At 41.4% G+C, this 13,742-nt stretch overlaps 1 protein-coding gene across 1 annotated transcript in view; it reads right to left on the bottom strand.

Annotated features, from left to right (window-relative positions):
- The window catches only part of COA1 (cytochrome c oxidase assembly factor 1), a gene marked incomplete at its 5' end in the record, with an annotated part of 103,131 nt that extends 90,292 nt beyond the window's left edge, over positions 1–12,839 (bottom strand). The window contains 2 exons of the mRNA XM_081243652.1: positions 11,343–11,653; positions 12,771–12,839. Of these exons, the coding sequence (XP_081099778.1) occupies positions 11,343–11,653; positions 12,771–12,839 (380 nt within the window). The remainder of the gene's footprint in view (positions 1–11,342; positions 11,654–12,770) is intronic.
- Positions 12,840–13,742: the final 903 nt, after the last annotated feature.

The following is a 13,742-nucleotide window of genomic DNA, read 5'->3' on the forward strand; positions in this document are numbered from 1 at the left end:
CTTGGGCTTTTCAGTTTTTCAAATTGTATTGTTCTTATCTCCTTTCCTAACGTTCTGTCCTTTGGATCTTTACTATAGTTTTAGTGGGGTTTCAATAGGGAGCAGATCAGAAGTCAATCTACCATCTTAATCCAACAGGAATCTTCATTTTTAACAAGTATCTTAAGTGACTGTGTTGCAGGTAGTCTCAAAACACACTTTCAAACACTAAACTAGAAGACAGTCAGTAGAAGACAGTCAGTAGAAAGTGCCCAGAAGAGTGAAAACACTGAGAAATACTTGAAGAAGCTGAGAAGGTTTATCAGGGGGAATATGCTGGGAGCTACAACAGCTACTTCAACAGCTAAAGACCTAATGTGGGAAGAGAAGTTAGGCTTGTCCTCTATGCCTCCAAGGAAAGCTAGAACCAGTGTGGGAAAACTGCAAACCAGAGATCTGGTACAAGATAGAGAAGGACTTCTTAACAGACAAAACTATCCCAAAAAAGAATGAACTGCCCTGGGAAGCAAGAAACTCAAGAACAGGCTGCACAACTATCACTTATTCGGGATGCCACCATTAGCATCTAAGCCCCAGATGGTGGTGAGGTCCAATTGGTTGCTGAGGCAAGACTCACACACGTGAAAAACAAAGAATGCATAATTAAATGCTAGAAGGATGAAATTACAAAAATTGAGTCATTTTAGACACACTGAGTGAAAGCTCTCAAATACAAAGGATTAGCCACACTTGGAATATAACATGTAATGGCTGCCTGGTCCTAAATTTCCTTTTCTCAGTCAGAATATAATTTTTTTTCCACACAGAATCTGAACTGAGATGTGCATTTATCCCTAGATTTAAGTCGAGGTGTTGAAAAGTGACAAAGCAATGAGTTCCTGATTGCTATGAAAATGTCCCCATGAGCCACGAACTTTAATAAATTACTAAGCCATCATTTCTTTACCTAAAATGCATGTTGGCTTAAAAACAGGCCTCCCTGTTCTATTCTCCTCCTCTCCTCCAATCAAGGAATAGAGGATGGAGCACAGTGAACAAGGGGACAGTGGCATGATGTGAGGCTGTAGCAGTAAGCAGAGAGGCTAGATCAGGGGGTGGGGCTGGAAGGGAGGATTGTTGTGGATCAAGTTAAATATTTCAGGTTTATTCTAAGTTTAAAGGCATATTATAGAAGAGTTTCAAGCAGGAGTTTGATACGATCAGATTTTATATTTTTTAGAATATCTTTTGTGTGAAAAATAAAGTATTAACACATTTGGGCAGACCAATTAGAAAGCAGTATCCAGGTGAGAGACAAAGGTAGTCTTCTGGACTAGGATGACAGAGGCAGAGATGAAGTAACCAGGTTTGAGAAATTCTACCTAAGAGGTAGAATTAAGAGAACGTTGAGAGGTCTTAAAGATGATCCCAAGTACCTTGCATGAGCATCTGGATTGACCCAGTTCCCAGGGAAGTATATACTGTCAGATGTAAGCTGCTGGAAGTATAAGGAGAAAGGGAATCCCTTTTTGAGTGGATTAGGTTTGAAAACCTGCGAGTCACCTAAGTGTGAATGTCTCACAAGCTCCACTTCATCATTTCTCACTGAGTATCTCCATTAAAGCTTCAAACTCAGGTTGCTGGCAATCAAAATCTGTATCTTTCTTCTGCATCTGCTCCATCTGCTAATTAATTAATGCCACCAGTTGTGAGGGATGTTACAGATGGGGTTCCTACCTGTGACAAAGAAGGTTGAAATATAAAACACCTGAGGTCTCACGGATACGACTGATTCTGTGACTCACAGATTCATCCATAACACTGGAGTCATTCTTGCCACAAAGGTCAAACTTAAAGTTAACTCCTACCTCTGCAAACATTTAAAACTATTTGAAAACAAATATGAAAGAATTAAAGGATGATTTTATCCACAGACTGCTTTGCTAGGAATAAGACAGACTTTGTGACTGATCCAAAGAAAACAGATTCTAGAGTTAAATGTTAATTCTTAATTAACTGTCCTGTTTTCCTGAAGTAAAAACTTAATTATTGATACTTTCCAGCAGACGATCTTTACGTCCTATTATAGCACAACACTGCCACCTTCTGGAAGGAATCACAAGGAAAATGTTTTTATTCCTAATCCAGTTTGTGAGAAAGTCTGCAAGTTTCCGAAAGAAAATGAGAAGGGATTATGTTTATTTTATCCTTTTTAGCCCCATCACATTTGGATAAAGATCACTGGTGAAGAGGGAAAAAAAGGGACACAACCTTACTGTTTCTCTACATAAAAAGCACAAAATGACATTTACTTTTTTGGTTTTGGCTACCTGGGTGAGGGACGGGTGACAGTGAAGAGACAGCACACGGGAGGTTCTGAGGCGACGTACATACCGTGGTTATGGTTGCCGTTCCACAGATCTATACACGTACTAACAGTTACAGAACTAAGGGGCCTCCTGGTGGCGCAGTGGTGAAGAATCCACCCGCCAACGCAGGGGACGCAGGTTCGAGCCCTGCTCCGGGAAGATCCCACACGGGAGGTTCTGAGGCGACGTACATACCGTGGTTATGGTTGCCGTTCCACAGATCTATACACGTACTAACAGTTACAGAACTAAGGGGCCTCCTGGTGGCGCAGTGGTGAAGAATCCACCCGCCAATGCAGGGGACGCAGGTTCGAGCCCCGGGTCCGGGAAGATCCCACACGGGAGGTTCTGAGGCGACGTACATACCGTGGTTATGGTTGCCGTTCCACAGATCTATACACGTACTAACAGTTACAGAACTAAGGGGCCTCCTGGTGGCGCAGTGGTGAAGAATCCACCCGCCAACGCAGGGGACGCAGGTTCGAGCCCTGCTCCGGGAAGATCCCACACGGGAGGTTCTGAGGCGACGTACATACCGTGGTTATGGTTGCCGTTCCACAGATCTATACACGTACTAACAGTTACAGAACTAAGGGGCCTCCTGGTGGCGCAGTGGTGAAGAATCCACCCGCCAACGCAGGGGACGCAGGTTCGAGCCCTGCTCCGGGAAGATCCCACACGGGAGGTTCTGAGGCGACGTACATACCGTGGTTATGGTTGCCGTTCCACAGATCTATACACGTACTAACAGTTACAGAACTAAGGGGCCTCCTGGTGGCGCAGTGGTGAAGAATCCACCCGCCAACGCAGGGGACGCAGGTTCGAGCCCCGGGTCCGGGAAGATCCCACACGGGAGGTTCTGAGGCGACGTATATACCGTGGTTATGGTTGCCGTTCCACAGATCTATACACGTACTAACAGTTACAGAACTAAGGGGCCTCCTGGTGGCGCAGTGGTGAAGAATCCACCCGCCAATGCAGGGGACGCAGGTTCGAGCCCTGGTCCGGGAAGATCCCACACGGGAGGTTCTGAGGCGAGGTATATACCTTGGTTATGGTTGCCGTTCCACAGATCTATACACGTACTAACAGTTACAGAACTAAGGGGCCTCCTGGTGGCACAGTGGTTAAGAATCCACCTGCCAAATGCAGGGGACATAGGTTCAAGCCCTGGTCCAGGAAGATCCCACATGCGGCGGAGCAACGAAGCCCGTGAGCCACAACTACTGAGCCTGCGCTCTAGAGCCCACGAGCCACAACTACTGAGCCCACGCGCCTAGAGCCCATGCTCCGCAACAAGAGAAGCCACCGCAGTGAGAACCCTGTGCACCACAACGAAGAGTAGCCCCCGCTCGCCGCAACGAAAAGCCTGCGTGCAGCCGTGAAGACCCGACACAGCCAAAAATAAAGTAAAATAAATAAATTTATTAAAAAAAAATTCACAGAACTAAACCAAAAGGTGAAACAATTTTACTATATGATAATTTTTTAAAAGACAGATACAGACTAAGAGAATAAAAATAGTGCCATATGCTTATATAGAAAGGAGGAAAAATCATAAAGTTAAAATGCAAAAGTATTCACATAAAATTCAACAGTTTTGCCATTTATAGCCCAAAGGCCTGTGGCCCAAATAAAATTTGAAAGGTCCTAATCTGACGTAAGCATGTTGAAATATTTAAATACGGACCTGGAAGTGTTTCTAAAGGCTACTGACGTACACTAGAAGTAAATCACTTTGTCCCTAGTATCCATAAGTCTGATGAAAGGTAACAAACAATCTATTACCAAAAACTAGGAATTTATATTCACCTTTGTCTGGTAACCTCAAAAAAAAGTCTTACAAAGGCATTTTTATGTGATTGTGTTTTGCCTTACTCAAAGAGCTGAGGCATAAACAGGCCAAGGTGGGTATTCAGCATCTATGTTATCTTGGTATTTGCTGGATGCTAGGGAAATCACATACAAATCTAAGTTACATTCAAGTTCCAAGAGTCTGGAGCATCCAAATCCATTTGGGGACCTTTCTAGTGCATCTGTAGATGCCAAATGCCATAAGGTGCCAAGAGCCCACAAGATGATCAGGTGAGAGCCCAGATGACAAATGGACCCAAACTGAGAGCGAAAGTCACATTAACATATTTGTTCCTTCCATCTCTCCTGATAGTACGCTTGCTGTTTACCATGGGGTATGGGCTGTAACAGTGATGAGGAAATATTAAACAGGAGTTTAAGAAAGATGTTGCAAATGAGGGGAAGGGGAAGACAGAGGGTCTGGCAGGCATGAGATCTTAGTTTTCTAAGATTTGGTTGAGTCATACTGTTGTCTGTTTATCTACACTTCCCCATTTATCTCAGGGAGGCCAGTTACTGAGAGGGATCCCCGTACCCAAAACAACTTACACTTCCAACATCAGGGGAGTTGTTGAAAAAATACTTGTACAGTAATAAAGGAGTAACAGTGGCCATTTCCCATCCTTCACTAGTTAATGACATGGATATCTTTGCACCGGCGGAGGTGAACTTGCTTGTCAGAAGCAGCAGTATTCACAGCATACCTGAGTAACTGCCAGAGTATCCAACTAAAGCAGCAGAATGGTAACAGAACAATCCAGAACTTTGCAACAATACAAGTATGCGAACTCACCTCCATCTTACCATCTGCCATGATGAGTAATTTGCCCAAAAAGACTGAATACACAGAGTTAACAAAACAAAAAAAAAACAGAAGCTTAGATCATAAAGAAGTTTAGGATTTGGGAACCTATCCAGATAAACCTGTTATTTAATCTGAATTCTAGTACATAATTTTAAAACTCCAAGATCTCCAAGTCCTAAGACAAAAACCCCTACATCCCTTCAACTAGGAGATGGCTCTTTGAATTTATATTTTTAGAAAAGTAAATGTAGTAATTAATACTTGCCTAAATTACAGTTTATTTAAATCTCATATTTTATGTGAATGACAAAAAACACTGAAGCATATGAATGGTTCCTCAAAATATTAAACAGAGAAGTACCCTATGACCCAGCAATTCCACTTACGGTACATACTCAAAAGAGCTCAAACAGATAACTGGACCAATGTTCATAGAAGCACTATTCATAATAGCCAAAAGATGTAAACAACCCAAATGTCTATGAACTAATGAATGGATAAACAAAATATGATATATGCATACAATGGAATACTATTTACCCTTAAAAAGGAAGAAAATTCTGCAATATGCTACAATATGGATGAACCTTAAAGACATTATGCAAAGTGAAATAAATCAGACACAAAAGGACAAATATTTTATGATTCCAGAGACAAAAGGTAGAATGGTGGTTACAAGCGGCTGGAGAGAGGGGGGAATGGGGAGTTATTATTTAACAGGTATACAGGGTTTCAGTTTAGGAAAATGAAAGTTCTGGAGAGGATGGTGGTGATAGTTGCACAACAACATGAATGTACTTAATGTCACTGAATTGTACACTTAAAATGGTTAGAATGCTAAGTTTCATGTTCTGTACATTTTACCACAATTTTTAAAAAAAACAAACACTAGAGCAAGAAACAGAGTCCTCCTAACAAATCAGGCCATAGGGAAACAATGAAGCCCTAGATATTGCATGTAAAATAGAAATGCAAATTTTCTAAGGAGCTATGGTATATAGCTCTCCTCAGTTACTCAAAATGTTCAGAGATCCTAAAAATACCTGAATTACTACTACCTTTAAACCAATGAAATGAGAAAAACAAACACCAAAATAACGTTAATAGGATTTTATAAAACTACTGTTCCCAGCATGCCCCAATCAATATAGAACCAGCAGTTACATTCAAGCTCTGCACACATAAAATCTTCAAATAAACTTCTGCTGGCATGTAATAAGTACCTACTATTTGATGACCAACTGTCCAATACAGCTCTCACAAATCTAATGCAGTAGACTAAACATGACGATGAGAACAAGGAAATAACTTCTAGGAGTCTGAAATAGAAAATTAAATGAACCAACAAAGCTGAAGCAGATTTTAGCATATTTTTCAAGGCAGAGAGATAGGGAGGCACAAGTGTCTGAAACAATGAATGCTCTATAGGCACACCTTAGAGATATTGTGGGTTCGGCTCCAGAACACAACAACAAAGCAAATACTGCAATAAAGTGAGTCACACAAATTTTTTGGTTTCCCAGTGCCTATAAAAGTTATGTTTATACTATACTGCAGTCTATTAAGTGTGCAATAGCATCGTATCTTAAAAAAAGCCAATGTACATAACTTTAAAATACTTTATTGCTAGAAAATGCTAACCACCATGTGAGCTTTCAGACAGTTGTAATCTTCGTGCTGGTGGAGGATCTTGCCTTGGTGTTGGTGGATGCTGAAGGCTGGGGTGGCCATTTCTTAAAACAGGACAACAATGAAGTCCGCCGCATCGATTCACTCTTCCGTTCCCAAATGATCTCTATAGCATGCAATGCTGTTTGACAGCATTTTACCCACAGTAGAACTTCTTTCGAAATTGGAGTCAATCCTCTCAAACCCTGCCACTGATTTATCAACTAAGTCTATGTAATATTCTAAATCTTCTGTTATCATTTCAACAATCTTCATAGCATCTTCACCAGGAGTAGATTCCATCTCAAGAAACACTTTCTTTGCTCATCCATAAGAAGCAACTCCCCATCCATTAAAGTTTTATCATGAGATCACAGCAGTCCACTCACATCTTTCGGCTCCGCTTCTAATTCTAGCTCTCTTGCTCTTCCCACCACATCTGTAGTTATATCCTCCACTGAAGTCTTGAACCCCTCAAAGTTATCCATGAGGTTTGGAATCAACTTCTTCCAAATTCCTGTTAATATTTTTACCTCTTCCTGTAAATCATGAATGTTCTTAATGGCAAGTAGAATGGTGAATCCTTTCCAGAAGGTTTTCAATTGACTTCACCCAGATCCATCAGAGGAATCACTATCTCTGGCAGCTCTACCCTTACAAAATGTATTTCTTAAATAGTAAGACTTGAGAGTCGAAATTACCCCTTGATCCATATGCTGCAGAATAGTTGTGTTAACAGGCATGAAAACCACATTAATCTCATCGTACATCTCCATCAGAGCTCTTGGGTGACCAGGTGCATTGTCAATGAGCCGCAGTACTTTGAAAGGAATCTTTTATTCTGAGCAGTAGGTCTCAACAGTGGGCTTAAAACAGCCAGTAAAGCATATTGTAAACAGATGTGAGGTCATCCAGGCTTTAAAGAGCACATTTAAAGAGCACAGGCAGAGTAGATTTAGCATAATTCTTAAGGGCCCTAGGATTTTTGGAATGGTAAATGAGCACTGGCTTTAACTGAAAGTCACCAGCTGCATTAGCCCCTAACAGAGTCAGCCTGTCCTTTGAGGCCAAGCATTGACTTCTAACTATAAAAGTCCTTGATGGCATCTTCTTCCCAGATAAGGCTGTTTCATCTACGTTGAAAATCCACTGTTTAGTGTACCTACCTTCATTAATTATCTTAGCTAGATTTTCTGGATAACTTGCTGCAGCTTCTACATCAGCACTTGTTGCTTCAACTTGCACTTTTGTTATGGAGACGGCTTCTTTCCTTAAACCTCATGAACCAACCTCTGCTGGCCTCAAACTTATCTTCTGCAGCTTCCTCACCTCTCTCAGCCTTCACAGAATTGAGCAGAGTTAGGGCCTTGCTCTGAATTTAGGCTTTGGTTTAAGAGAGTGCTGTGGTTGGTTAGATCTTCTATCCAGACCACTAAAACTTTCTCCATATCAGCAATAAGGCTATTTCGCTTTCTTATCATTTGTGTGTTCACCGGAGTAACACTTTTCATCTCCTTCAAGAACTTCTTTGCATTCACAACTTGGCTAACTGTTTTGTGCAAGAAGCCTAGCTTTCAGCCTATCTAGGCTTTTGACACGCCTTCCTCACCAGCTTGTCATTTCTAGCTTTTGACTTAAAGTGAGAGAAGTGCAATACCTGTTTTCACTTGAACACTTAAAGGCCAATGCAGGGTTGTTAATTAGCCTAATTTCAATATTGTTGTGTCTCAGGAAATAGGGAAGCCCAAGGAGAGAGAGAAACGGGGTAACGGTCAATTGGTGGAGCAGTCAGAACACACATAACATTTCTCATTTAAGTTCAGTGTCTTATATGGGCACGGTTCACGGCACCCCAAAACAATTACAATGGTAACATCAAGGACCACTGATGACAGATCACCATAACAAATATAATAATAATGAAAAAGTTTGAAATATTGTGAGAATGACCGCAATGTGACACAGAAACACAAAGTGAGCAAACGCTGTTGGAAAAATGGCACCAATAGACTTGCTTGATGCACGTTTGCCAGGGACCTTCACAGTAAATGTGAAGCACAATAGAATAAAGCACAATAAAATAAGACCTGCCTGTAAAGTTAAATATAGTACCATGGACTCAGATGTCACACTAACCAGGGAACTACTGTGTTGGTTTCTGTAACTCCCATCATTTAAGAATAGCATCCCAAACTACATCAGTACCCCAGAAGCCTTTTAAAGGAAAAGACTGACAGTCTTTGACTATACAAAAATGTAAAGCTTTAGCATAGTAAATGATACAAAAACAAAGTTTACAAGCAAATAGACTGAAAATATCTGCCCCATATCTAACAGTCAATAGGTTAATATCTCTAAAAAAAAGAACTCCTACAAATCAATACGGAAAAGAGAAAACTCAGTAGGGAATGGGAAAATTATATAAACTGTTTCCACTTGCTTCACTTTTCAAATCTTAAAATGCTGCTCACAGGTTCTTCCCATCATCTTTCCTGGGCCCAGTATTTCACACATAGTAATTCACTCTAAATTACTCCACAGATCTGTAACATGGTCTCTAGGAAGAGTAAAAATTAACCTCATGTGTTTTCCATTTACAGCAACTATAGCGTAATCCACATGACTGTCATATATCTGATAAGGGATTTGGACCTAGAATATATAAAGAACTCTTACAACTCAATGATAAAAAGCAAATAGCCTAAGTTTTAAATGGGCAAAGGAGAGGCATAGATATTTCTCCAAAGAAGATATACAAATGGCCAATAGCACAGGAAAAGATGCTCAACCGTCATTAGCCATCAGGGAACTACAAATCAAAACCACAATGAGATACCACTTCACACCCACTAGGATGGCTAGAATTTAAGAAAAAAAAAAAAAAAGAAAGCAGATAATGACAAGTGTTGACAAGGATGGGAAGAAATCAGAACCTTCATACACCGCTTACAGGAATATAAGATGGTGCAGCTGCTTTAAAAAAGTCTGGCATTTCCACAAAATGTTAAACGTAGAATTACCATACAACCCAGCAGTTCTACTCTTGGGTATATACCCAAGAGAAATGAAATCATGACGTTCACACAAAAACTTGCATATGAATGTTCACAGTAACATTATTTGTAAGAGCCAAAACAACCCAAATGTCCATCAACTGACCAATGGATAAATACATCGTGGTATAGCCATACAATGAAATATTATCTAGCAATAAAAAGGAATGAAGTGCTGATACATGCTACAACATGGATGAACATGAATGTTAAGTGAAAGACAATCAAAAAAGGTCACATACTTTATGATTTCATTTATATGAGTTGTCCAGAATAGCCGAATATATATTCAGTAGATTAATAGTTCCGTAGGTCTACGAGTGGGGTGGGGTAAGGAGGAAATCAGGAGAGCCTGCTAATGGGTACAGGGCTTCTTTTGGAAGTGATGAAAATGTTTTTAAATTGATTGGGGTGTTGGCTGCACAACTTTGTGAATGCACTAAAAATTTATGTGTGTTTTATAATTCTATGGTATGTGAACTACATCTCAGTCAAGCTGTTATTTTTCAAAAGGACTATAGATTGGGTTGGGGGTTTTTTCCGCATTATATCCCCAGCTCCTAAAACAGTGCCCGCAATATCAGGAATTCAATAAATCTTGACTGAATGGAAAAAATAAATTGCCAAATGTGGGTAAACCATTATAAAACTCTGTCATAGCCGAAGAGATGAAACTACTGCAGGTTGGCATGACAGGGGATATACAGTGTGTATGTGTGCTTCCATGAAAGGAGATGAGACTGAAAAACTCAGCAGAATCAAGACCTTGAAGGGTCTTGAAGGCAGCCTAAGGAATTTGTATTATCCTGAAACAATGGGAAGACCAGTAAGATTTTAAGCAGAGGATTAACACGGTCAGATCTGTGTTTTAAATGTGTAAAGCCTAGGTAGAGAATTGCTAATTCTATCCAAAGGTGAAGTAGAGAAATACCCCTCAGGTGAGAGTAAGGAGGAATTAGGGGAAGAGACCAGGAAAAGCAAGAAGCAAAATATATTTATGGATTTTTTAAATTACACACAGCTACCAAGCGCTCGTGCTCTCTCCCCCTCTCCCTCTCACACGCACACACAGGCACAGACTGACTGACAATCATACACACACTTACACAAACGCCTGAAAATCATTTACACTGAAAATCACTTCTATCGTCAGCCCCTGTATGGTGCTCAAATGTGACGAGACAAAAACTATTAAGACCACCGAGCCAGAAAATTCCTTTCTACAATCATCTGGGCAAGGTCCTCCTCGGACTGTTGTAACTTGGGACCACCTACAAAATGCCCAGTTCCACCTCTTCGACAGGACCCCACCTCTTCACAAATGTGCTCCTGGGAACGCTCAGCAAGGACCACAGGGCTAGGCCGCCGTTAGCTACAAAGGGGGGCGGGGGAGGGGAACCCTGTAGCATCCCGAGGCGCTGAGCCCACCACAGGCCCCCAGGCGCCAACCACGCTGTTGCAGGAGGTGGCGACCCGGCGACGACAGCAAGGTGGCCCCTGAAGGGCTCCCCCTGCAGCAGCCCACCCGGCGTGCAAACGCGGCCTTCAGGACTACGGGAACAAAAGCTTCTGGGGTGAGAGGAACCCGACTCTGTCTCCCGCGGGGACGCTTACCTGTCCGGCGTAGAAGCACCGAGCCGCGGCAAGCGTGATGACTCCTTCCGGACGTGGGGCGTGGGGAGTGGGTGGGGTAAAAGCCGGCGGGTGGACATGCTCCTCGAGGAGCAGTCGAGACTTCCGGCGTAGCCTCCTCGCGCGGCTAGAGAGTCGGAACGCGAGTGTAGCTGGAGGAGTGCTGATCCCCCCAGGGCCGGGTCCAACGCTGAAATTGATTGAGCGGCCAGGCTTCTCGGAAGCTCGTACGCCAGCGGGGAGGGGGTTTGTCTCCTCAAATCTCCGTTTTTTGTTTTCTGCTCCCCGTTAGCCTGCAACATACATTCAGTCCAGCAGCGGTTACCGAGGAAATTTAAACCGCTGTTTCATGTTGTCCCTCGCAGGGATCTGGTGCTTTGGTTCACCTCCAAGTATGCGAAACCCCGGGCCATATGAGCCCGGCTCTGGCACTAAAGTCCATCTTGCCCTATTCGGCTGAGAAATTTGGCAGTACTCATTTTTTTATTCATTAAATATTTATTAAATTATTACTGTGCTCCAGGTAATGCATTGCTAAGAAAAAAACTGTAATGTTCTCTGTTCGCATGGAGTTTACTAGTAAAATGAATTAATAGTAGTATTTACCTAATAGATTTGTCCTGAGGATGTAAAGCGCTCAGAATAGTCTGGCACTTTGTAAGTGCTCAATAAATGCTAGTTATTATTGTTTTCATCTTGATCATTCCATTGCCATCGTCACTAGTAATAACGTCATCCTTTACTTTTTCAATGTCAAGCTTGGAGTGTTACCTACGACCCAGGCCCTTAGACTCTTTAATCAGTAGAAATTGGTAGAGACCAGAGGAGAATTCTAGGCAAGGCTTTGTGGGTCTCCTGCTGCAGCAGGGAGGAGTGAAAACAAGAAACAGGTGCAGTGGAGTGAGCTAATTGGGTCTTTAAATGGAGTAACAAGGAGGGCAGGTCCATGGGCTGGGCAGGAGGCATAGTTTAGGTGGTCTGCCCACCCCTTTGGTGGTGCTGTGTGCAGGGATCATGGGCAGTACCCTTCTTTTGCTCACAGCACCTCAGAAGTGGCAGTTGGTTTGTGGACTTTTTGTATCTTATTGTTCATAATTGCCCCAACTGCACATGTGTGCAGTTATTTTTAGTCCCTTATAGTTTCTTTGTATTCTGTTCCTCCAGAAAATGAGACCAAGCACTCCAGTAAAGGGTCCCAGGTTCCAGCCTATCTCACAAGTACCTTTCCTCCACAAATCAATGAGTCTCACAATTGGTGGGTCACCTAAGTTGGATGTGTTCCATAACCAGACTAACCAAGTTTAGTCCAAGGCAGTGGTCTTCAAATTCTTGATCACACATTTGCATTAGAAAACTAGATTATATACATGTACTATCTATGGTATTGATATGATATTGATTCATGCTTACAAGAAAGTTTCCAACACGTTCTCCTCTTGACATGGAAACTTCTAGCCCAACACTGACACTGGCAGCCATTTGGCAGCCCCAAGGGAATAAAGCTGATGCTGAGGACCAGTGCATGAAGTGATGGATTATCATTCCAAGCCTGGAACTCACTCTCTCTCTGAACTTCTTGTAGGGATATCTAATACATTTTCTTATTGTTTTCTGATAGATAGTATGATGATTAAATAAGTTAAAATAGAGGTGGTAATGTTAGTGCTCAAAATGTTAGTTATTACTACGATGCCTTATTGTTTGGAGTTGATTCTTTTAGATTTTCTAGGATTGCAATCATATCATTGAAATGGTTATAGTTTTACCTAGTCCTTTCCAAATTTTCTACCTCTAATTTCTCATATCTAATTGCATTAGCTAGTATTTCTGGTAAGAATATTTAATAATAGTGAAGACAGTGAGCTTCCTTGTCTTATTCCTACCTTTAATGGGATATTGCTAGAATTTTCCCACTAAGCATGTAGTTAGTTGTGGGGACTGAGGTACATATCACTTAGCATGTTAAGGAAGTATCCAGCTATTGAAAGAAAACGGAAAATTTTGACACAGATACTTTGAGAAAACAATTGAGCAGTCCATTACATCTTGTCATAAAAGTAAGTGCAAACTAGACATTATTTACCACAAAGACACTAATAAAATTAGCATTAGCTAGGTTGGAATGAATGTCCTTTCTTACTTATCTTACATACTATCATCATGAAATTGAGCCCTGACTAGTTTGTTTATAAGAAATTCCATTGTAATTCCCTCAGTTTTAAACCTGGAAAAGTTCTTTGCAATCTCTAACAAAATGTCACCTTTAATCCAAAGTCTATGCTTGCTCTATATGTTTTGTATGGGAAATCGCATGGATCTACTATAGTTTTGTTATAAAGTTGTATCAGTTCAAATATGCTGGTTGTTGAAATAGGGACGTTT

This window comes from Mesoplodon bidens (genome assembly GCF_964165515.1).
Source record: "Mesoplodon bidens genome assembly, chromosome: 9".
NCBI classification, from domain to species: Eukaryota; Metazoa; Chordata; class Mammalia; order Artiodactyla; family Ziphiidae; genus Mesoplodon; species Mesoplodon bidens.